Here is a 24,163-nt window from a genome sequence, read left to right on the forward strand (position 1 = left end):
GGTGTCCTAATATGTATCAAATTTAACTTCAGCTCTAGTTTTCCCACCCCTACCTCAAATATCATAGCATTCCATGGAATAAAACATACCCTAGAAAAATGAAACTGTTCATTAGACTCATAGTAACCAGATAAGTAACTCCTGTGTCTGGTATTTTCAGTACAAGAACGTCTTGTTTTTCTCTGCAACTATAACATTACTTCCTACAGATTAGATGGGAATTAGAAATGCATTAACCCTCTTCCCTCTAGACTGAAGGCTCTAGAGAAATATGATAATTAACAGACATTAAGGCAGTTAGAACCAGGATGCCCTTAAGCATATACTAAGGATTAAGTGTTACTGGTTCATATATTAATTAAATTATTGCTGTATGACACAGCACTTGTCATAGTATACTGGAATTTTGCAAATTAATAGATGCCCATTTTTATCTATTCAAAAAGAAAAGGAGGACTTGTGGCACCTTAGAGGCGAACAAATTTATTTGAGCATAAGCTTTCGTGTGCTCCATACACACTGTTTCATGTTCTCTGTGTACATAAAATCTCCCCACTGTATTTTCCACTGCATGCATCCGATGAAGTGAGCTGTAGCTCACGAAAGCTTATGCTCAAATAAATTTGTTCGCCTCTAAGGTGCCACAAGTATTCCTTTTCTTTTTGCAGATACAGACTAACACAGCTGCTACTTTGAAATTTATCTGTTCAACTAATTTGTTATTAGACATGTCTTAGTTCTTAAGTACTTTTGAATTATCAGTGCTGTGTAAGGGCCAGATATTGATACCTTACTCACAGTGAGTAGACCTTTACTCCTGGAGTAGTCTCATGGATGGGACTAATTGTGGAATCAGGTATTACTCAATGTGAGTAAGAATAACAGAATCTGGCTCTAATACAGTAATTATATAATTAGTGATATATTACTTAAAGGAATGGTGTCTATTTCTTTTATTTTAGAATGTACATCTCCTTACTGTACATATGAAAGTTTGAGCTGCTAAATCACTGATAAACTATCATTACACAATTGTAATACAGCACTCCCAATTCAGCTTCTGTCTTTGTAAGATGATGGCAAGAAAATGGAAACCAATTGCTGTAGAAAATATTTCTGAGTGAATTTTCTGTTCTCCCATTATTTTATCTCTGCCATGTCTATTTTTCTTTGAAAAATATCTAGCCTTCAGGTCTTCACACTTCTCTGGGATTGGGGGATGTCCAACCATAACTGGATACATTTCAGTGGGCTAAAAATCAAATCTTTCACTGAACTATTGTGGTGTGCATGTTAAAACAAAGAGCACTTTTGTTAAAAAGGATTCCTTCCTTTACATCTCAAAAGACTCCAGATGCTGCATCTGGATGGGTATTATTAAAGCACATATAGAAGAGGAGTATGCTGGCTCCTTGCCTCCCTCTTGCTAACTGGATATATGTGCCCTCTGTGGGAAAGACTCTTCTCTTTTTACCATGCAAGAAATGAAAGACATCACCTTGAGCTGGAATATATCAGTTTATAGAAAAGGTTGGCTGTAAGATGCAACCTGATTGCTTTATGAAGTGAGATTATTCAGCACTTAGTCTGCCTAATCATCAGAGGCTTGATCCTGTGCGCATTGAAGTCAAAGGCAATTACTTTCCTTGGGCAGGGTCAGGCCTGAGGGAGGGATTTTTTCCTGCCACTATGGCAGCCCTTAGCCAGCAGGGTAAAAATTCCTCTGACACATGCAGTATCTAGGACTGACATAGGCTTCTCTCTGCAGACCCCATCACAAACCCTAATGTAGGAGGCATGCCAGAGGCAGGAGGGGAGTCCCTCTAGCTCATACAGCTACAGAAATTCTCAGCAACTGCAGGCTACAAAGCAGCCCATAGACAGACCAGAGAAAGGGTACTGTAACTTATAATAGCCAGTCATTGCTCTAAATTACTCTGGGAGCCATGGCAGGGCAGCTTAAAGCTACCTTTAAGACCCTTCTCCCTACTCAGCAGAGCCTTCCATTTGCACTGCCTGGTGGAGTTGCAGCACAGAATCTCGAGAATCTTTTCCTAACATTTAAAAGTCTAGACTTAGATGTGCCACTGTTAAATAACTTTGGGCACATTATTGGACCTACTTTAAAATCCACTTTAGTGTGTTGGGGAGCTCCTCCAGATTTTAAATGTGTGTGTTTAAAAAGCAATTGCCTATTCTGTTACTAAGAAATCAAAAGAGAAGACACCCACCAGTTTGAATCCTGTACTATTGTTTGTTCTGTTCAGAGGCAACCAGCAAGGCATGGATCTACTAACAAACTGTACCCAGAAATGCTGCAGTACTAAAGACACTCCTGGATGATGCTTTTGACAAACCAGGAAATTAACAACCTATTGCCAGGTTGGTTTGTGTTCCCAGAGAAAAAGGAGAGAAATGTACCATTTGACAAATAGGAAAGGTCAAACACAATGCAGGAAGAAATGCTATTCTCAAAGTGCTAAGGGAGCTGTTACAAACAATGGAAAGTAAAACCTTAAACATCAAATTTACAAAGTACTTGGCCATGTCCCTTTATTCTGACCAAAACCAGAGGCAAAAATGGGGAAAGAGAAAATTATGAACTTCAAAGGAATCAGCAGAAGGAATCATTTTATCAGTGCAGTGCCCAAGAGGCATGGACAGGACTGCTGGACAGAATTTCTCAAAGTGTCTTCAAGGCATCCAAATATCCAGCATGCATATATACTCATTGAGTGTCATTACATATGTGAAAGCCCCAGGGAGCTTAAGGCTACCAATTTACCTGCCCATTTTATACTTTTTGACAGTTCTTCTCACTATGAATTTGATGCATTGGAACTATCAACACCTAAGTACACCCAAGTGCAGCATCTGGGATAGCTGGATAGAAAATAGCAGCTGGCAAGCCACCGTCTATGTGAGACCTGGTGTGTTGATGCTATTCATTACAATTCATGTCACTGTAACAATGAAACAGCAAAGTTGAAGAGAGAAGTGAGCAAAAGGGATGATTAAAAAGTTAAAACAAACATACCAGGATTAAGTGCAACACACCACCACCAAACTGTGTGCTCACTTGTTCATCCAAATTAGCACCAGCTACACATATACAAGTGTGAAGATCAATGGCAACAAAACATTTATTTTGTTCTATTTTCTTTATGTATCTGGTGCTCTAACGGCCCTTCCTTGTGCATTACAGAACTGCCCATGAACAGTTCAAAACCCAGGCTACAGAACTGTGAATTAATATTGAATGATTCCATTGGTATTGTTTTCACATTTGGGAGATACACGGTGAGGGGTGTCAGCATAAGAATCTAGACAGACAGATCTCAAACTGTGAGATGGTCCCTAGAGCTCAGCCTGGCTATCACAAATCTATTCAGAGTGAGCTGTACAATTACTGAGACATTTTCACTGACTATTGCTGATGCTATACCCACACATACAGCACCCACTAAATGCAGAGGGCTGAGGGGTTATTTTATATTGAACTTCCATTTTATAACCAAGAGCTGTAATTTCCTTGAAATCTACTGCTTGCCATGGCCTTCTTCTTTCTACGTGGTCAACAATGCCTGAGGGATTCTATAGTTACCCAGAATCTTGTCATGTTTTATCACATAATGTATATATAGAGAGATATATTTATAGAACATTGAAATATGCAATAACAAAAATAACTAAAGTTGTTAAATAACAAAATGGTTTATTTTATTAACATTAAAAATATTTTCTGCCCTTCAGTTGCACTTTAAAATGGGACAGTGCAGCACTCAGAATGGAACAATCCAGGAGCTGCTACATTCTACAGCAAGAATCCCTGTACAGGCAGAGTAACTAATATTCTACCAATCCAGCAACCTCAATGGTTGATCATCCCTAAATTCTTTAAACTTCTAAAACAATAGCTCCATGGAAAAAACAAACCTGCAGTAAAGATATTTCAATAAATTAAAATATTTAAATTTAATTTAAGTGGGTTTCCAGCCCCACGCTAGAACTTGGGCACTGCCCAATGCATAGACTGCAATACAGTGCTAGGATGGACACCAAACCTTCATAGGTGCTATACACATGTATAATATTAAACTGATGCCCAGTCTGCTTGCTTCTGATAACTGTCCAGAATCAAGGATCCTGTGGCACTTTGAAAAGAATAAGGAATAATCCCTGCTAGGGGCCTAGCCCAACATTCCCTCGCTCAATGAGACAGGTTCTGATATCCCAGGCTGAGAGAGAGCCATTGCAGAGAATATATGCTCTATTTACCTACGTAATCAATATTCCTCCAGGATGTAACATGGTTCTGAAGTGCATTGGCACACCTTGACTATTGACTATGTGGACAGTCAAGTTCTGTTCTATCTTCAGTGCCGGGTTTTGTTTTCATCATATAGTAACTGCTTCCTACAGTGTTCTCAGAGTGAAAAACTTTCCAGAGGCACAATGGTGTCATTCTAGTCATAGCATCATTTTCCAGCTGCAGGAGAAAAATAGAAGGCCAGGGGAGGAATAGCTCAGTGGTTTGAGCATTGGCCTGCTAAACCCAGGGTTGCGAGTTCAATCCTTGAGGGGGCCATTTAGGGACCTGGGGCAAACATTGGGGACTGGTCCTGCTTTGAGCAGGGGGTTGGACTAGATGACCTCCTGAGGTCCCTTCCAACTCTGATATTCTGTGATTCCCTTAAACTGTCTGAATGGCACAAAGGAGCCAGTATCTGTCCGCAGATGCCAAGTTGAAAACTCTCCCTGCAGAGGAGAATTTTTAACTGATGTAAATAGCCAACTGCTATGCCGACCATTTTCCCAGTTCTCAGGGCACATCATGGGAGAAGAGGAAAATCTATGATCAGGAGGGGTGGAGCTCAACTCTGCTACAGTAATTCACAGCCACTGTATGGTTCCCTATGGACCACAATGAGCTGTCGTAAGTTAGAGCAGTCATTAAACTGCTCTAACTGATGTCTGGTCCTGGGCCAGGGAAGCTTGAGAATCAGGGAGCTGTAACTGGCTCACCAACCATCCTGATCCCATGCCCCAAGTGCATCTTGGCACAGGTCAGAATTTAGCCCAAGGTACCAGTCCCACTTCCTCCGTTTCTCACATACAGAATGCACAACCAAAAGCTAAAAAGCTGCATGCCTTTCCTCACAGCTGGGAAATAATGCCAGGACTGCAGTGACACCACAAGGGGAGGGTTGTTTGTATGGAAGTTTCCACACAAAGAGAAATTTTACTCTGCTTTCTGTCCTTGTATGTGTACACTGGCCCTCCACGGAAACCCCTGAATGAGTATCCAAAGGAAGAACTTAGCCTTAACCTTTTGTTTTTAAATAAGAAAGATAAAGTGAAGAGAGAAAATAAGACAAAATACATTTCATGTCGCCATTGATCTGTAGATTACAAATATAATCTTCTTTCAGCGGAAGAAATACTGAACAATATTTTGCTCACATTGAATAGAGCTTTAAAAACAAGGTAAATGAAAAGGCTTATTATTCAGCTCCCCCTCCTCTGCCAAAAGAATCACTTGTTAAAAAAAAAAAAAAGTGGAGAGAAAAATTCACCAGAATCACATCAATTTCATCCCCACAACTGCTATTAAAGGAAGAAAATGACCTGATGGGTTTTCCTGGGTTCAAAACTGTACACCGATCCTGTTTAACACCAACCATCAAAAACCTACACCTTGCAAATGCATGTGAAAAGAGAGAGAGAACTGGATCTTCTATTACAAACTGTGTTGGAATTATGATGCCAGGATTGAGCCTTGACAATTCTCATGGGGGTGATCAGACTAAGGAAAAGGGCAAGCCCCCTTAATGCTGACAGCTGAATTCCATAAGTGATAGAGTGTTCATTTTAAGGTTTTCTGTGTATATGTGAGTATGTTTGGGGTGTGGAGGATTCTTGTTTGATGGTGGTATTCTTTGGGTCAGGAAAGTAAGGAGCCAAATAAAGAAACCATGACTTGCCTGACAACAGCTAAGCAATATATGTTTTTAACCCTGTGACGAGCAATGAGAGGCTAATGGTTGACATTTGTCTTCTTTTGACTAGGATAATCTCTCTCTTTTAAAGCTTTGTTCCAAATCTCTCTTGGAATCTGCCCATCTGTTTTCATTGTAATTTTATTATTTTAAAAATGTCTAATGTGGTGCTCATCCTCTTGTTAATATCAGCAAGCCTCGACAGACAGCTGATGCTTTCCATTTGGTTTCCTAGGGCTGTAAGAGTCAGTAAGTCAAAGTGGCAGCACAAGTAAGTCAGTCAACCACAACTGCATCCATCATACTCTGAACTCTCCCTATCTTAAAAACACAACTTGACAGAAGCCCCAAATGGCTAATTATAGGCAGGATTCAGACCTGAGCAGAATCAGTCTGTCATTATCAGCAGAGTGGCGACATGAGACATCTTATTGTTTACTATGTGGTCTGTCAGAAGACAACACAAAATGTCACACAGCAACTCCCTTCCACTTAAATATCATTTCATGAGGACACCTTTAAGATATATTCAGAGACTGATAGAAGGCTAGCTCTTGTCAGTGATGTGAAGCTAGCTAGATCCAGCACCCCATAGAACAGGGCAGTAGAAAGAATTTGTTCCAAAAGAGAAAAAAAACTCCCTGGCAATTAAACACTGAGAAGTCAACTTCTGAGGGAACAGTAGGCGAGGACTCAGCAGGTTCAAAAGTCATTTTTTTCTAAGGGCATCCAGAGCTCCTCAAAGTCTTGCCTATCACCTGTCCATTTGTGAAGAATTAATACAGAGATAACAGATAATATTTAATTGGTGACAAATGAGTAGGATGGGAGAGGAAGGAATGTAGGGCACTGTAGGAATAGAGGAAGGGGTTGGTTGGGTTTATTAATGTCCAAGTTAGTTTGGTTTTTTCCTCCCTTTCTTTCTTTTTTTTTAAATAAATTGTACAGATGAACATGGGAGAAGTTCATGCTACTTGCTGGAAGCAGTAAGGGTAAATTTCCGTGGCCCATGGATTCCACAGACCTTTGAGTGTTTCACCTCATCCACAATGGGCCACCACATGGGAACACAACAGTTCCGTGGCAAGACTCATTAGCCCTTAGAAACTGGTGGCATGTCCTCAGATATTTTGCATGAGAGCGAGAGACACGTTGATTCCATCAGCTTCTTCCTCATACAATGCCTGAGTGTCTCAGGTGCAGCCTTGTTATTTCCTAGGGTTCTCTTCCCTTTCATGGACATCAAACTGCAGTCTCCAGGTCCTCATGGGAAACCATCTGGTAGTTCTGACGACTCTCCAGGTAGGAGGCCAGATCTGAGTCCCCAGCTTGCTGAGCCTTGTCTCTAGGTGTCTGACCCTACAATGAAGGGACACAGATAGAAAGCCTTACACATACATTTTTAGAAGACAAGATGAATTTATGTCCCACAGAAGGTAACACTAGAAGTACAGAAAGAAAATTCAGAAGCAGAAATTTGAAGAGGCAGCTTGACTGGTGTCAAGTTAAGGTTCTCCATGAGAATGTTCTCATTTTACTATATGTGTGGCACCTGGGACTAGTGAGCTACTCGGCTTCCTTAAAGTCTTTACCAGATTTAGAATAAATCCTTCAACTTTACAAGACACTGTGGTTTGCAGTAGCTGACAAATAGTATATAGACACCAAAATAGATTTAGCAGAGTTCCCATCCAATGGCTGGACATACTGTGTGTGCATACTGCACAGTACTGTAGCTGAGGCATGAAAAGAAACCCACACAGACCATAGACAACAACTCTATCAGGTGTGTGAAGAGAGAGGCTCCCAATATCTGAGTCTGTAGAAGCCATGTTGAGCTGGCCTCAGTTGATAATCACTTTTTAGGGCATCTTACTGCAGCCAAGTTATTTTAAGGTTGCTATAACCTAAAACCAGGAATCTGGATCGTCAAAATATTGCAAATACATTAATAAACATAGGAACATCCTAGCCCCTTATACCTCTGGGTTGATAAGGACAGGCAGGTATCAGGGTAGTCAGTGTCCACTTGACTGCATTTCAGACAGTAGTTTTCAGTACTATTGTCCAAAAGGAACAGATGAACCTTCTCTTCACAAGAGACTACTCTGCACAGCAAAATGTGATAATAATGTTTTTAAAACTTAATTTATCTATAGAGAAGCAACAAACCTTGGATTCTGGATTCCTGAAGTCTTACTGCCTTTTTAATCACACCTTTCAACCATTACCCGTAGGTTGTCTGCTGTTACCAATTTCTTGCCAGAAGGGCATCTTATGTAGCACCTTCAAAGGTGATTGTGGTCATCTGCAAACAGGTCAGCTGGGGTGATTAGAAACCTTGGTATTCAGTGTAATGTGGCAATGGCCCCTCCCTGTCCATGCTCAAGTTTATTTATGTTTGTGAACTTCTTGTGGATGTTCAGTCACTCAGACTGACACAATGGTTGACTATTCCTGGCCTCTAATTTTGCCCATATGTTTTCCTCATGCTCAGACAGTCCCGTTAGGTCTGTTCAACTTTGAGTTTACACTAAGGGTGTGGGGGAGATTGTGGTTGGCCTTGCATGAGTGGACAAAATGGAAAGTAGGGACATAGAAGGGGGTTGGCCATCCCCACAAAATAACTAGATCACAACCACCACACTGCATAGTCACCATCGAATCAAACTAGGATTCCTAATCAATGATCTGTACATCTCTCTTTTTACAGTGCCCAGCGATGGTACTACTCTGCCCTGGAGATGCCTCTCTGACACTTCATTTGAGAAAACAGTTTCAGGATCAGTTATCACTATGGCAAAGATGACCCAGGTTGGGGATTTAACTGGGGTCTCTTGTGTTTGTCTAAATCAAGACATTTTTCTAAATAAAATGACTTCTTTGAAAAGAAATGCTCTTGGAACATATAAAGGCCCTCAATCATGCAGACAGCAGGAACAGTTGCTGATTGGTCTCGCTTGTCTAAAGTGTTTTATAATTGGTTCACTTGGTTTAGTTACCTTGGAATCTGTATTTCTTAGAGACGCTCCCGCATCCACCAAGAGCTGGCAGATGCCACGATGGCGCTGGCAGGCCGCCTTGTGCAATGCTGTCTCACCCCTAAACCAAAGCAGAGGAAACTAGCCGTAAGTTAAAATGAAAAATGCAGCATTTTTGTGAGGATCTCTCCTGTTATCCTTGGCATAGACACGTACACTTTCTCCCTCAGCTTGCATGCTCTCTGGATCAGTAGAGCTGCTTATAATGCACATACGGCAGACGGAGTGCTTCCGGGCGGGTGGGGAAGGGAACAGGAACTGTTGCCTTCATATATTTCCTTCATATTGGTACTCTTGCAGAAACAGATCACCACATTCTGCTGGCTGCTGGAAGAGCAAGTTAGCTGCCTTTCTGTTAATTCACTGTAGGGTAAACAGTGGTGGTTTTTTCTATTATTTCCTACCCAAACTAAATATTATGACACTTTGGCTCCTGCAAGCAGGGACAGATACATGGAAGTCAAACTCCTGCATGCCAAAGTCAGCGCTTGCACCATATTCTTGCCTGATCACTGATCCCCACCTCTTCCGGCCCTCCATCAGTGAGCTAGTGTTCTAGTCCTCCACAGCTGGAGCTCTGCACTTTCGTTAAAGCTCTAAACCATTCTGCTTTTCACAGGATAGTCTTGATTTTGACTGCCCCAGTATCCTGTGAGTGGGCCTCCCAGGATGCGGAGACCGTCTCACGATACCACTGCAGTTGCGGCCATCTTCCTCATCTGGTGAGGACGTGGAGGAGAACGTGTGCTCTGGGTGGGATATGAAAAGATCAAAGATGCAGCACTAGATGCCCGCTGATTTCCAGCTGAGAACCAAGGGACAGATTCATGCCTGTGCTGGTGCTAGAGCTAGTGCAGGGACAGAAAGGCAGTGGTTTGCAACTCCCCTTCTCAGGACTAGATGGTGAATGGTTCAACCTTCGGCGAAGGCCAGGGAAGCCCTGAATGCTGCCCTGACTTGCACCTCTGTTGCAATGGCCTCTTTCAGAATCACTGGTGCATGGGACTGTTCCAAGCATGCCTCTTCATGCCCTCTTCCAGCGTACTCTGGAGTGCTCCCTGCAGTGGAGGTTTCTGTGGAGATGGGGCAGAGCTAGTTCTTTGCAGGGCACTGGCAGCCCCTGTGACAAGGCTATGCTTATCCTATTATGGCCCTTTTAGGGCAGCTCAGTACAGGCAGCACAAAGGAGTCATAGATAGGATGACTAGACAGCAAGTGTGAAAAATCAGGACAGGGGGACGGGGGTAATAGGCACCTATATAAGACAAAGTCCCAAATATCAGGACTGTCCCTATAAAATTGGGACATCTGATCACCCTAATCATAGGGTAGATGTGGCTTAATCCTAGAAAGTCCAAAATGGTTTGGGTTCTGACTATTTGAGATAAAAATTCTCTCTGCTTGTGGGAGGGCATTGTCAGCAAGAAGTTCTCTTGCCTTTGGAATTTACTATCCCTCTTGGGCGCTCAGTGCCTGGATTCAGTGAGTGTCAGGACATAGCAAATCTCACCTCTTTTCCTCTAGAACTGTGGTTCTCAAACCTTTGCATTGGTGTCCCCTTTTGCACAGCAAATCTGAGTGCGACCTACCCCTTTTAAATTAAAAACGCTTTTAAAAATATTTAACACTATTATAAATGCTGTAGGCAAAGCGGGGCTTGGGGGTAGATGCTGACGGCTCGCGACCCCCCACATAATAACCTCTTGACCCCGAGGGATCACAAACCCCAGTTTGAGAACCCCTGCTCTAGGAGAATTAGGGTAATTAGGAGATGGGGGAGATAATAGAGTTTGTTTTGGAGCTTGGGAGGAGAGGTGTGGTGTTCATTGGGGTTGGGACTCCTTTTTTAGAAGTCTGCCATTTTCACACATTTTTATTTTAACTTTTGTACTGCACCAAGAGATTTCCAATGAGCACAAATGGAAGTAAAGTGAAATAAATCAATCATTGAAGGAAGTGGGTGTCAAGTGGGTTGCACTTACGTTTCACTGTCTGTCATATCCAGTAACTCAGATGGACCTGTGAAAGAAAGTCACATGTCATATGCAGTGTTGTTGTAGCCATGTGGGTCCCAGGATATTAAAGAAACAAGGTGGGTGAGGGAATATCTTTTATTGGACCAACTTCTGTTGGTGAGAGTGACAAGCCTTCAAGCTTACACTGACCTGTAAGTGAGGGTAAGCTCAAAAGCTTGTCTCTCACATAGGTCACATGGTATTCTTTACATTCTGTGATTTACTGGTTAGAACAATAATCAGCCAAACTGTGCCTAATATTGTGGGTTTGGTTAGAGGCGGGTCTGGTGAACCTTTCTTTGAAGTTTCACTTCCTTTGGGTTCATATCCCCCAAATTCAACTTTGACTTTCAGGTTGAATGATCCTGCAAAGTTTACAGCAAGTCTCATCTGAAACCACCAAGTTTTACACTATTCATTACACAAGCACAAAATAGAACCCCTCTTCTTTTCCTCTTTTGCTGTTTTCCTGTGGGTGCATTGGAAGGGAGGAGAACAGGACCCAATGGTCTATACTCCCTCCCCAAAAACAAACATTTTCAATATCATTGGGGGAAGCCAACAGGCTGTCTCCTGGAATTGTAGGTGGCCCACTACCTTCCTCCTCCATCTTCACACTGTGGGAGGTTGGAAAAACAATCCCATTCCCCATACCCTTACATTGGAGAAATCTTCACTGTTTGCCCCCAAGTTACCAGCAACGTGCTTAAATGGCTCCACTGGCTGCTGCAATGGCCTCGAACCTCATACGGGGACTTTTGGCAACTGAGATTTCACCAGCTACTAGGGAACCTGCTCCCATAATTAGCTGCTTAGTAGGCCCACTCCCCACACAGCAGGGACTGTGAGTGCTATAGACATAGCACATTCTGTTTCTACTTGGAAAGGCTACACTGTAGTCCAACAATAATACTACAGACATATACAACACTTTACATTTTCAAAGTGCTACACAGCATTAATCTTAATAAGGAGCAACAATGACGGGTTCCACATTCAAACCTCCTTGACTAGAAAGGTAGTCAGATATGGTGATGGACCTAGGAGCATGGAGGGAGGAAAACAGGTGACTCCTTGAGGCTCTGAAGCCCCTGCACTCCGATAAGCGGGAACATGAAATTTGAATGTTCTCATTCCATTAGAATCAGGCAACTAAGGAAAAAAAAATCTAATGTCTGTCAAAAGAGTATTCTTTTTAGGCAATGATGCTCTTCCAGCTTACCAACGTTGCCATTTGCCAGCTATTGGGCTTAGACAATACACTGTAGCCCACTGGGAAACACAGCTGGAGCTTTGGCCCTCCCAGATACATACACACTTCTTTTGGGCATGGAGATGACTTTGAGTGAGGAGTGGCGTGGGGAGAGGGGAAGACAGTTTGACTGGGTGTGGAAAGTGCCTTGGAAGATAGAGTAAGGGTAAAAAGGGAAATTGGGCTAGGGCATCAGGGGAGAAAGAGCAGGGGTATGTGATAATTGGTCTGGGGTGGCAAAGGAGCTGGGTTAAAGTGATGGGGGATTAGACCTGCTAAGCAGGAAGATCAAGAAGGAGGGAAAATTGGACTGAGATGGAAAGGGGATGAAATTAGGGTGAAGGGGGATAGGGCTGATAGTGAGGGGCTCAAAAAAGCATTCTAAAAAAAAATATAAAAATAAGAAAGCCAGCACATGTTCTGCCACTTTAGGTAAGGGGGGTTATATGAGATTACACTGAACTAAGCTATTTATCAGAGCATCCCAACTATCACAGCCAGCCTGAGGGTCAGAGACTGGTAGTATGCAATTCACAGAATATGGTACCCAGATTGTTGTTTTGTTCTCTTACGTTTACAGCTGAAACTGGAGGCACTGAGTCATGAATAATATTAAGCTGGGCCCTTATTTATGTTCAGTAGTGCTTAAACCATCTCATGCCTTCCTTCTAATTCCCCAACCCCTCCTTTTGGACCTTGTTTTTATATCAGTCTCCCTGGCGCTGCCAGCTGACCATTCCAAATCCCCCTCTGGTGCAGGACAAAAGCTGCACAGATGTGGGAAAGGCTGGCACTGGGAAAGCTAACAGCACTGTCATCCTGGCCCAGTGGGGAGCTGCCTGTTTTACTGAGGACTAGAGGCAAAGAAAGAAAAGGGGACTGAGGCACAGAGAGGGAGATGACAAAATAACCCAATAGAAGTCCGGAAGGGAAATGCATGAGTGAGAGTTCTATCAAGGAAAACAGCAGGGGGGAAATAAAAACAAAAGATAGAAATGTGTTGGGAGGTGGAGGAATAAAAAAAGGCCCAGGAAAAATAAAATAGGGGACAGGGTCGGGGCGGAAGTTCGCCTGAAAGGAGCTGAAAAGCAAGAACCATCAAGGAGAAGACCAGCTGGGATCACACTATGTCCTTAATGTCTGATAGTAATTTCACACAGAAAGATTAACTTTTTTCTTCCCTCCCTCTCCCCCATTTGTTCCACCAAACCCGCTCTCTGATCTCTCAGAAGGCATAGCAGTCTGGGTTTTGGGGAGGGACAAGTAGTGAGATGTTCAAAGCAAACAGCTGCCCTTTAGCTGAGCTCATTACAACATAAAAGAAACTAACTGACCACATTTCCAAGGCATTTCCAAAATCTATGGCACCATGCAGGCTGACAGTCCTCAATATGTGCAGCAAACCCTACCCCTTCCAACTGAGGCTGTTAAAGCTACTCCTAAAGATTCCCGCCTTCTGGAAGGTGCACAGACATTAACTTGTGTCAGTGAAAGGCCCTCTTAACCCTCACTTTATAAAACTGGGGAAGAGGGGTGGAAGATTTTCTTTAAAATAAAATAATAATAATAATAATGTTTGAGGTTGTCAGTGCCTCTGGATGTCTAGTTTGCTTTGTCTGGGCAAAAGCATGTCAGATTTGCATAATACCTTGAATATCGCTTATATTTGGGGAACAAAATTGGCTTGGTTCCTATCCTTAAAACTGGAAGCATTTTTAAAAGATATTTGTATGCAATGTTATAGAACTGCCCAGGTTTCCCCTTCAACTTTAATCCTAGAGAGGGGATAATAGTAACTGTCTTTTACAGTTGATGTCTTTTTAACTTGACTCAGGGTCTTCCCCATGACTTAATGATGGGGCTCTACTTCGAAAAGTGACATTGTGGGTTTCCATATTTATTGTCTCTCAATAATTTCCATATAAAATTTGCTTAAAAGTAAAAACATGGATTTTCTATCTGCCAACTTCAAACTGGGATAGCAAAGCCATATAGTGGTCTATCTGGCTTAGGTACCTGATTTTGCAACAAAGATTTTGCAGGCCAAATGCTGCACTCAGTTATACCACTGCAACCTCACTTTCTTCCAGTTATGTGCTTAGCACAGTTATGCAATTCCTGTGCCTTCAACGGGATTACATACATGTCATTTAGGGCAGAATTTGGCCCTGTATTTGGAATTTACCTAATAATTCTGTTCATGATGTGAGCCAAAATAGAATCCAGTTTACACTCCCAGAATTGTGTTGGCTCTTCAGTGCTAACAGTGGTAAAATTGTGTCCTTCTCACCAAAGTAAACTGATAGGACTCTGAAAAAGGACTAAAAATGGCACCTTCCTACTCAATAGATCTGCTCCCTGTGTATATTCAGAGTACAACTCCACCTTAATATTTTGAGGGTAGCAAGGCTGTTGAAGTTTGAGGTTAGAGGATTGTTCAGGACTGGGCCTACTGCTGAGCATACTGACTGAAATTCCACGAGCTCTGCCTCATCTCAACAAAAAGTTAGCACAATATCTATCAGTGTCATCTCACTATTCTACAATGCAATCAAAGTGGACGTCGCCCATTTCCAACAGAAACAAGGTGGATGTCCACTTGGATTACATTGGTCTCATTAGCACTACAAAAGTAATCAACTGTTGAGAATAGGCCACTTTTACCTTAAATGAATTGGCCTTGTTAGCACTGACCCCCCACTTGGTAAGGTAACTCCCTTTTTTTCATAGATATACTACTTACTGTATTTTTCACTCCATGCATCTGATGAAGTGGGTTTTAGCCCATGAAAGCTTATGCCCAAATAAATGTGTTAGTCTCTAAGGTGCCAGAAGGACTCGTTTTTGTTGATACAGATGAACACAGCTACAACTCTGAAACCTAGATTATTTAAGTGATTAGCTCATCTAACAGATTTATTTCCGTAGTGTAACAGAGCAACTGTGCTTTTTGGGCATTTCTTGGTCCACTCAGAGTTTCTAAAGGGTGTCTCCCCACCCATATGGGAAGGACCCCTGACTCTGGGAATCCTGGGAGGAAGTTCAGGGTTTTGTATCTGTTTTTCCTGCCTCTGAGAAAGAGGAAAACTTCTTTGTTACAGCCATACAAAGAGCCAGCAAAGTGTTGCTTCTATACTCTTCTAGAAAAGTCTATTCACTGCATGTGCATCCTCTTCTGGCTGGGCAGGGTGTAGCAGCTCTCCTCTTCCTTTGGTGCCCCCCACTGACAGCAACCTGGCCCTGTGGTGGTCTTCCTCTTCCTGTGAGTTGGCCATCCAGCCAGGTCACTTTTAGTTCCGGGCCTTCTGGGAAAACACAAGTCCAACAGGCCAATGACCTGGCAGCATCAGGTTCTGCCCAACTTCAGGCTTTTTGGGCTTGTCAGCCGTAGGCTCTGGGATGTTCATGCCCCGTTCTAGGTAGGCTGGTAGAGGAACCCAGGCCTACCCTCTACTCTGGGTTCCAGTCCAGGGACCCTGTATGAAACAGATGAGGTCTGTTTATTGAGATCCTCTGCTGTCTCTCTAGATTGCTTCCTCCCATGGCCTGTACCTAGGCCTTCCTCACAGTCTCTTAGCCTGCTGACTCTTCTGCTGGTCCCAAAACAAATGAGAGCCAAACCACTTATGAGAAACAAAAGAAACAGGGGTCCTGCACCTGGCCTATCTTTCCCAAGGGGGCTATGACTCATATGAGTCTCTGGTTAGGCTCTAGCCCTAGTTGGCTCTTCCTTTCAGGCAGCTTCAAGGCAGTCTCTGGCCCCAGCCAAGGCTTTCTTCACAGGATTAGTTCAAGATATCTACTCCCTCTCTCAGTCAGCCACCAATGAACTGGGATTTTCCTCTTTTATCTCCTTCTTCCTTGCACAGATATAACAGGATGGGGCTGATTGGGCCCACAGGCTCTCATTAATCCTCTCTTGCTCAGTATGGGGTCTGCATATCCCATCACACTCACCTTCCAGCAATAAACAGATGTGATTCTGATGCCTACTGAGTTTGTACCTGCATTGTCATTCCAGGGATTATGCCGGGTTGTTCTAGCGCACTCATAAATACACTGCCGCATAAACAGTATCTTTATATGACTAACCTATGGTTTTTCTTATTTGAGACCTTTTTTTTTTTCTTAACATCTGAAATGTTTCAGATCCAAATCATGGAACAGTGTCTCCTCATGACGACACTGGTGTGTTTGAAAGTGGCATATGCCCATCATCACAAAGGGCCTCCTTACATTAATGTGTCCTTTTCCCTCCTCCCCCACCTCTGAGCACATGGGATTGGATTTGCCTTTTCTTTATCATGTTATATTCACATCCCTAGTTCAATATGAGGAATCTATAAATTCTGCCTAATCCTTTTGAAGATTCAGAACATTTCCCTACATGATTTAGTGCTGGATTTTCAGCAGCGTGCCCTGGAAGGTATTTTGCAGTGTGACTCCCATTAACCTTAGCCATATCCAAGAGTGCATAGGCAGCAGACACTACAGGAGCACATGACTGGGCAGGGATTGAGGCAGTAGCAGGGATAAAAACCATTCCAGTATCTTCTCATATGAGAAAGGATGGACATTAGCTAAAATGATTTACGGGGGAAGCATAAGATATTAGGAAGTGTCAGAAAACATCTGAATCACTGATTAATACACCTCATGCTCTGAATACTGATAAGGTGCTAGGGGCCACAATCTACATTTTAAAGTACTTTAGAGAAGCAGAAACATTACACTGATGAACCTTCAGCAAGTTGGCTCAGAGAGATTATCAAAGAATGAGAAGTGTCCTGTGTAGAAATGACTTATTAATTTCTTGGATGCAGGTGTAGAGAGCGAGTGGACCTCCATTAGTGCATTGCCAATCCCTAGTCAGATTCCCCAGAGACTTATACAAACAAGGCAGCTGAGACACCCAGAGGAAGAGGATCTAGAAAGGTTTCAGGGGGTTCCTGCCAGATTGGTGAAAACAGGGCTGGTGTTTGCTCAATGCTATGAGTGGTCTTTGTTTAATCTTGCCATAGCCTCCTCACACTTTCTCCATTTGCTGAGGAGACTCCTTCTCATGGGTTTCCTGTTCATGTCCCTGCTAGCTTCAACTACTACTTCATCTTGAGTCTTCACATAAGTTTAACTGTGCTAGAATTCCATTGGGATGTACACATGGAAGATGTGCCTGAGGGAAATATTGGGGACGGATGGGGGATGAGTACACAGGCCAGGTGTGTTCTGAGAGGCAGTCTGGAGAGAGGGCTCAATGAAGGAAACTACAGAATTCAGTGTGTTATGTAGGAGATCAAACTAGATGATCACAACAGTCCCTTCTGGTTTTATAATCTATGAAAATGTTGCGTCTCCTACAAAGTTGTCCTGTTATACTCTTCACTCTTTACCCCTTATCTAGGGCTAGCTTCAACACTTCTTCCAAAACCATAGCAACATGCTGCAGGAGGACAGATTGATAAGGGGTTGTGAGTAAACTTTTATTCTACCACAGTGACACTTACGGCTACTTCATGGAATGTGATTATCTGTGGGTTTGCACACAATTACTTACCATGTTCTAAGATGTATTTCACAATTTCAAGGTGCCCAGTCTTGGTAGCATGGTGAAGCACGGAACAGTGGTCAGGTCCCTGGATTAACAGATTAGCTCCTCTCTTACAGCATTCTATGAACTGGAATGTAAATGCACAGGAAGAGGACAAGAAAACTGTAGGATAAGGTGCACAGGTAAATAAACATGCAGGTAAATTAACTGTCAGATTTGCTAGCAGGTGGCTAAAAAGAGCAGTGGTAACCACTAGCCAAACCGTTAGGCCCTTAGAATGCACAGCAAAGGCTTTTGACCTAAAACTAGCAAGGCTTACAACACACTGAGTTAACAATGTCAAATTACATTTCCTGAGCAGTGGATCATTGGTGATATACTGTAGATGAATTATGCTTGCAAGTAGGGCTGGTCAAAAAGAAAAATCATTGAAATTATTTGAGGTTTTTGTTTGTTTGTACATTAATGAAATATTGTGTTTTCAACTAAACATTTCACAAAAAGTGTTTGCTTTCTGTGGAACATTTTAACTTTCCAATCAAACAAAACCAAACATAAGTAAACCAACAAAATTGAGCCAAACTGCAAAAAATTTATTTGGAATTACACGGTGCCTTATGGGAGTTGCAGTTCAGGTGCCTTATGCCTCAAGTCCATCTGCAGAGATTGGGATACGGGTTTTATGTGCATGTCTTGGTTATGCCCTATGCAGATGTGTGGTGGATCGCTGTGTGTTTGTATGAATACATATTATTACAGTGGTGGTGCTTCAGTCTAAGTCTGTATATGAATTTGTGAATGGCCTATGTGTTCAGGATTGGGTACACACTGTATATTGTGTGGAAATAGTAAATTGCTCTTTTTATTTTCATGTATATTCCCATGCATATTTTTAGCCAGTAGGGGCCCTAAGCACAAAAGAAAGAATCATTCCTAAATACACTTGTATGTATTTGCAGCGGATATAATGAGAAGAATATTTTAAGAATTAGGTTTTTGGGCCTTTCCCCAGAGTCTCCCTGCCTTGCCTTTCCTACCGCTGCCCCGAGAAGATCTGAACCTCTGTAAGGAAACCAACATGCCAGAGATCAGGTGCTGTACCTTCTATTTCCTTATTCATATATTACACCCACACACAAACTTTTCTACTTGGATCTCATTGTAGGGGAAGATCCGCATTGGGAAGGCAGGAAAGAGCAGGTGATTGCTCTTTAAAGTTGCTGCAGGCTTTGGGAATTTGTAAAAAACACTACAAAACAGTGTTGAGATGACATAATATCCCATTGTCATAATGCAATGACACAAAGTCATGATGCACCTGAAGAAGATTCAAGGGGGAGTTGCACCATATAAATTACAGTAGCCTTAAGGGATGGGGAAACTGTGCTGTAAATATCAGAATAGAATGTGATATGAGGGAAAGGGCAACATTGTAGAAATGAATGGTGGTTACAGTGAATCATCACTACTGCTGCCCAGTGGGATAGTGGGGGTAGAGGTGTGTATCTATAGGCAAAGATCAGGAGTGACAGAATTGCCACTTTTTCAGATAGCTTCAAGACTTTTTCCAGTTAATGTTGCAATTGTTAGTCACAATACTCATGCAAATTCAGGGGCATGTGTGCAAATCCCAACCACTTACGGTACATCTACACAGCAAAAAAAAAAACAAAACCCACAAAACCCCAAAACAAAAAAACAGTGGTAGCGAGTTTCAGAGCCTGGGTCAACTGACTCGGGCTTGTGCTACAGAGCTAAAAATAGAACCCAGGCTGGGAGACCTACCCCCAATGTCAGATTTCAGAGCCCAGGTTCCAGACTGAGCAGGAACATCTACAATGCTATTGTTAGCCCCACAAGCCTGAGTGATTTCAGAGTAGCAGCCGTATTAGTCTGTATCTGCAAAAAGAACAGGAGTACTTGTGGTACCTTAGAGAGACTAACAAATTTATTTGAGCATAAGCTTTTGTGGGCTACAGCTCACTTCATTGGATGCATGCAGTGGAAAATGCAGTGGGAAGATATATATACTCACAGAGAACATGAAACAATGGGTATTACTATACACACTATAACGAAAGTGATATAACTCTCATTATAGTGTGTATGGTAACACCCATTGTTTCATATTCTCTGTGTGTATATATATCTTCCCACTGCATTTTCCACTGCATGCATCCAATAAAGTGGGTTTTAGCCCACAAAAGCTTGTGCACAGATAAATTTGTTAGTCTAAGGTGCCACAAGTACTCCTGTTGTTTAAGCCTGAGTGAGTTGACTCAGACTTTGAGACTCATTGCCATGGGGTTTTTATTCACTGTGTAAATGCACCCTTAGCTGCTGAAAAATAGGGATTGCAATCATCAAAAGTGAGCTTCACACTTATAGGAATTAAACACATTCCCTCTGCCCCCTTTCCTCCTTCCTGAGAGAGCTGCCAATAGCTGACAGTTAGGGCTGGGCCAAGATTTTTTGGGTTTCAAGCCCTTCTAAATGTCAGAAGAACTTGGCTCATAGTTAATCCTGACATTACAGTGCAGTGTGAAGGGGAGCAGAGACTATCTATCATGAGATAGTAAACCAAAGTCCCTTCTTCCTACCTTTGTAATTGTCTAGGTGGAAATTAAAAATATCCTTACACTCTTTTAAATGAGTTGGGGACAACTCCAGTGTTCTGACCAACATTCCCCTTTCAGTAAAAAAAGCTTTATTGTGCAAGGCTGGCTTGGTAATAATGTATTGCTCAGCACTGCATTTGCCTACATAATCACTTTACTGTGTAATCAACCCATTGCTCCGTGAAGTACTTCGGGATTCCTGGAGTATGAAAGGTGCAATATAACACCAGATTCTATTAACTTGAATTTCAATCATACCTCACTTGGCTGTTGTTCCTCTAATATTCAGTGTACCCTGCAAGTGGCATTTGGTGATCAAGGTTTACAGCAGTATGGTTATGTTTTGAGAGAGGAGTAGACTATAACTCAGTTCATCACAGCTGCAAATAGCTGAGAAGAGGGAGAAACTCAACTTGCGGTACGTACCTTCAGAAGATCACCGTCTATTACTGCTTGTAAAAGTGCTGCAAAAGACAAAAGACAAGACTAACATCAGGGATAAGGACACCAGTACAATTATTATTTACATAGTTCCACAGATGAGTACAGTGCTTGACAGTATTAAAAATACATAGGAGGAAAGGTCCCTGGCCCCAACAAGCTTGCATTCTAGTGCCACAATCTTAAATCACCAGAATCATGCTCTGGATATGGCTACACAGGAGCTGAAAGTGCATGTTCCAAGTCAAGCAGACGTACCTGTGCTAGCTCTCATCAAGCTAGTGTGCTAAAAAGAGAAATGTAGCTGCAGCAGCATGAGCAGTGGGATGGGCTAGCCACCCCAAGTATGTTCCTGTCTGAGACCCTAAGTGCATATTCAGGGAAGCTAGTCCCTCCTGCAATTCATGCCACACAGTGGCTACACTTCTATTTTTACCACATTAGCTTTATCAGAACTAGTATGGGTGTGTCTCCTTGAGCGGAGAATCACCCCTTCCAGTTCCAGTGTACTCATACCCTCTGGCAAACATTACAGAATGAGGGACGGAATATAAACTATATTGTGTCAAACACTACCAAAAGTTTAGGCCAACGTTTTCAAAAGCGGCCACTCAATGTGCGCGCCTCAATTTTTGAATGCCCAACTTAAGACATATTAGGTAATTTGCAATGTGCTTGCAGCATTGGTTTAACTCTGTTCCAGCTGAGGTCAGCAGTGAAATTCCCATTCACTTAAATGGGAGCACAGATAGGCCAACACTGAATGCAAAGAAGGTCCTTCCTGGGATCCTCTCAAGATTTATACTGATGAACAATCAGTCCCAGTAGTGGATAGCAGAACACTCAGAAATAAACAAAGGGGAAAGCAGAGCATTATTAATAATTTAGAAGAACCTAGACACCCCAACTGAGATTCAAGCTTCCATTCTAGTAGACATAGCACAAACGCATAGTAAGAGACAGTCCCTGCAGCACTTGCAATAAACAGACAATGGGTGGGAGGGAAAACGGAGGCACAGAGAGGTAAGATACTCAGGGTCATACAGCACATCAGTGGAAGCACTGAGACTAGAACCCCAGTCTTCCAGTCCAGTGCCCTACCCTACCCAGTAGGTCACATTGACTCCCCACATGCCTCTCCTGATCTATAAATCAGACTAGATGATCACTGTAGTCTTTCTAGTGTCTCATTTGGGGTGTCTAGGCACTTCTGTAATACAACAATTAGTTGTAAGCCAGTGGATAGGATGCTAGACTGGGGATCAGGGTTCCATTCCTGGTTCTGCCCCGATGGGCTGTGTAACTTTGGGCAAGTCACTTTCTCGTCCCACTGTTTTTAACGGTGGAACAATTTACCAAGGGCTGTGGTGGATTTTCCACCACTGGCAATTTTTAAATCAAGAGTGGATGTTTTTTTAAAAGATATGCTCTGGTTCAAAAGGAATTATTCTGGGGAAGTTCTATGTCCTCTGTTATACAGGAGAGCAGACTAGATGATCACAGTGGTCCCTTTTGGGCTTGGAATCTATGAATCCTCATATACTGCCTCCTCCTATTCCTAATCATATTACAAGAAAAGGGGGTGACAAGAGACCAGAGTTCTGTGTGTTTTGGTGATAGCTGAACTATATAACTCATAGGAGAGTTTCTACATTCTCTGGGCAGTAAGTAACCACAAATAAGTGAGGGTGATACAAGTTTCCTTCCACAGAGCTATTGTCTCCTTTCTTTCCCTCCTCTTAGCATTACATATACAGCAAAAATCAATAGTGAACTAATCTTTCTGGAAAATAATGTAATAAGGCCCATGAGACAGAAAAGCATGTAAGTGCCTAGGTCCATCTTTGTTTAGAATAGCACTTAAGTACGTGCTTAACTTTAGGCAGAAGCTGTTAAGGATGTGCTTAAGTGCTGTCTGGATAAGGATGCTTTCCTGAATCAGGGCCTAAAGGAGGAATAAGAAAAACAATACCATAGTATTTTATCTGGCAAACACAGCACTGGAACCTCCATGGAGACTATTCCACAAGGAGCTCATTACTACTCCAGGAATAACATCACAAATGAGTTAAACACTGCAGGGGAGACACCAACAAATGTTTCTTTCGTTTAAAGCACACGGAAAGCTGCGTGGTATGCAAGAAGTGGATTTCAATTGCCTAAGCAATGTCATTTTTGTTTAGGTGATTTGGGGACCTTTTCTCACTTCATCCCCCGGCAGCGTAGCAGTGGGGAAAAGCAAAACTTCACCCAGCAGAGTTCTGAATTTGGAAAGCAGTGCTACAATCGCAGTTCATATTTATCCTGTCACACTTAAGGCGGTTTCTGAGTGAGCACTAGTTAACAAACTAGGTATTGTAAATCACCTGGTAGCTGCACCATGTTCTTAAGTAAAGAAGGAGACACAAAGCAAAGGATAAGAGCCAGAGTTGGGAAAATACAATTTTGTGCCTCAGACTCGGTTTTCACATACACTGGTTTAAATCCAGAGTTTCTTCTCTGTCTTCAATGGATTTATACCAGTGCAACACAGCAGAATTTGGCCCTTTGTGCTTATTTGTGGCTCATTTTGTATTCAAGTCTTGTCTTTTGTCTCCTGGGAAAATCTGACCTCTTCAGAATGGCTGTCTTCTGGGTTACTGGTATTGTCTAAGATATTCATATAAATACTGTGTCCTCCCCACAAAATGAGGAGTCAGAAAATGGAGGTTACTTACGTAAACTGGAAGTTCTTCCACCGAGATGTGTGGTCCCTATCTGTATTCCACACCTGGGTGTGCACGTGCCCGAGTCTGAAGATTTTAACAAGCAGTGTCCATTGGCCCGCACGTGCCCAGCAGATGTCCTTGTGCCTCCCAGGGTATAAGACACAGTGAGGGCGAATACCCCCTCAATTCCTCTACTCACAGTGAATCCAATCCAGATCCAAATGCAGAGAGGACGGAGGCAGGTAGTGGAATACAGATAGGAACCACACATCTCGAAGAACTTCCAGTTACAGCAAGTAACCTCCATTTCTTTGAGTGAATGTCCCTGTGTATTCCACTCGTGGGTGATAGACAAGCAGTACTCAGATTGGAGGTTGGTGCAAGGAAGCCAGCAACAAAGATGCATGCAGTATTGCAGAGCCCACTGCTGCATCCGCAGCAGAGGCCTAAACTGGAGCATAATACCTAGCTAACGTGTATGGAGCTCCAGGTGGCTGCTCTGCATATATCCTGCATTGGGACCTCCTGCAGGGATGCTACT

General features: G+C 42.6%; 1 protein-coding gene across 1 annotated transcript in view; it reads right to left on the minus strand.

Moving 5' to 3' along the window:
- Positions 1-7,241: 7,241 nt before the first annotated feature.
- Positions 7,242-24,163, minus strand: part of DGKI (diacylglycerol kinase iota) — a 146,007-nt gene continuing 129,085 nt past the window's right edge. Inside the window, exons 22-26 of the mRNA XM_077807526.1 lie at positions 20,900-20,937; positions 17,862-17,982; positions 11,023-11,059; positions 9,002-9,101; positions 7,242-7,358 (exon numbers count right to left, since the gene is read on the minus strand). Of these exons, the coding sequence (XP_077663652.1) occupies positions 7,242-7,358; positions 9,002-9,101; positions 11,023-11,059; positions 17,862-17,982; positions 20,900-20,937 (413 nt within the window). The remainder of the gene's footprint in view (positions 7,359-9,001; positions 9,102-11,022; positions 11,060-17,861; positions 17,983-20,899; positions 20,938-24,163) is intronic.

This window comes from Eretmochelys imbricata, chromosome 1 (assembly GCF_965152235.1).
Source record: "Eretmochelys imbricata isolate rEreImb1 chromosome 1, rEreImb1.hap1, whole genome shotgun sequence".
NCBI lineage: Eukaryota > Metazoa > Chordata > Testudines > Cheloniidae > Eretmochelys > Eretmochelys imbricata.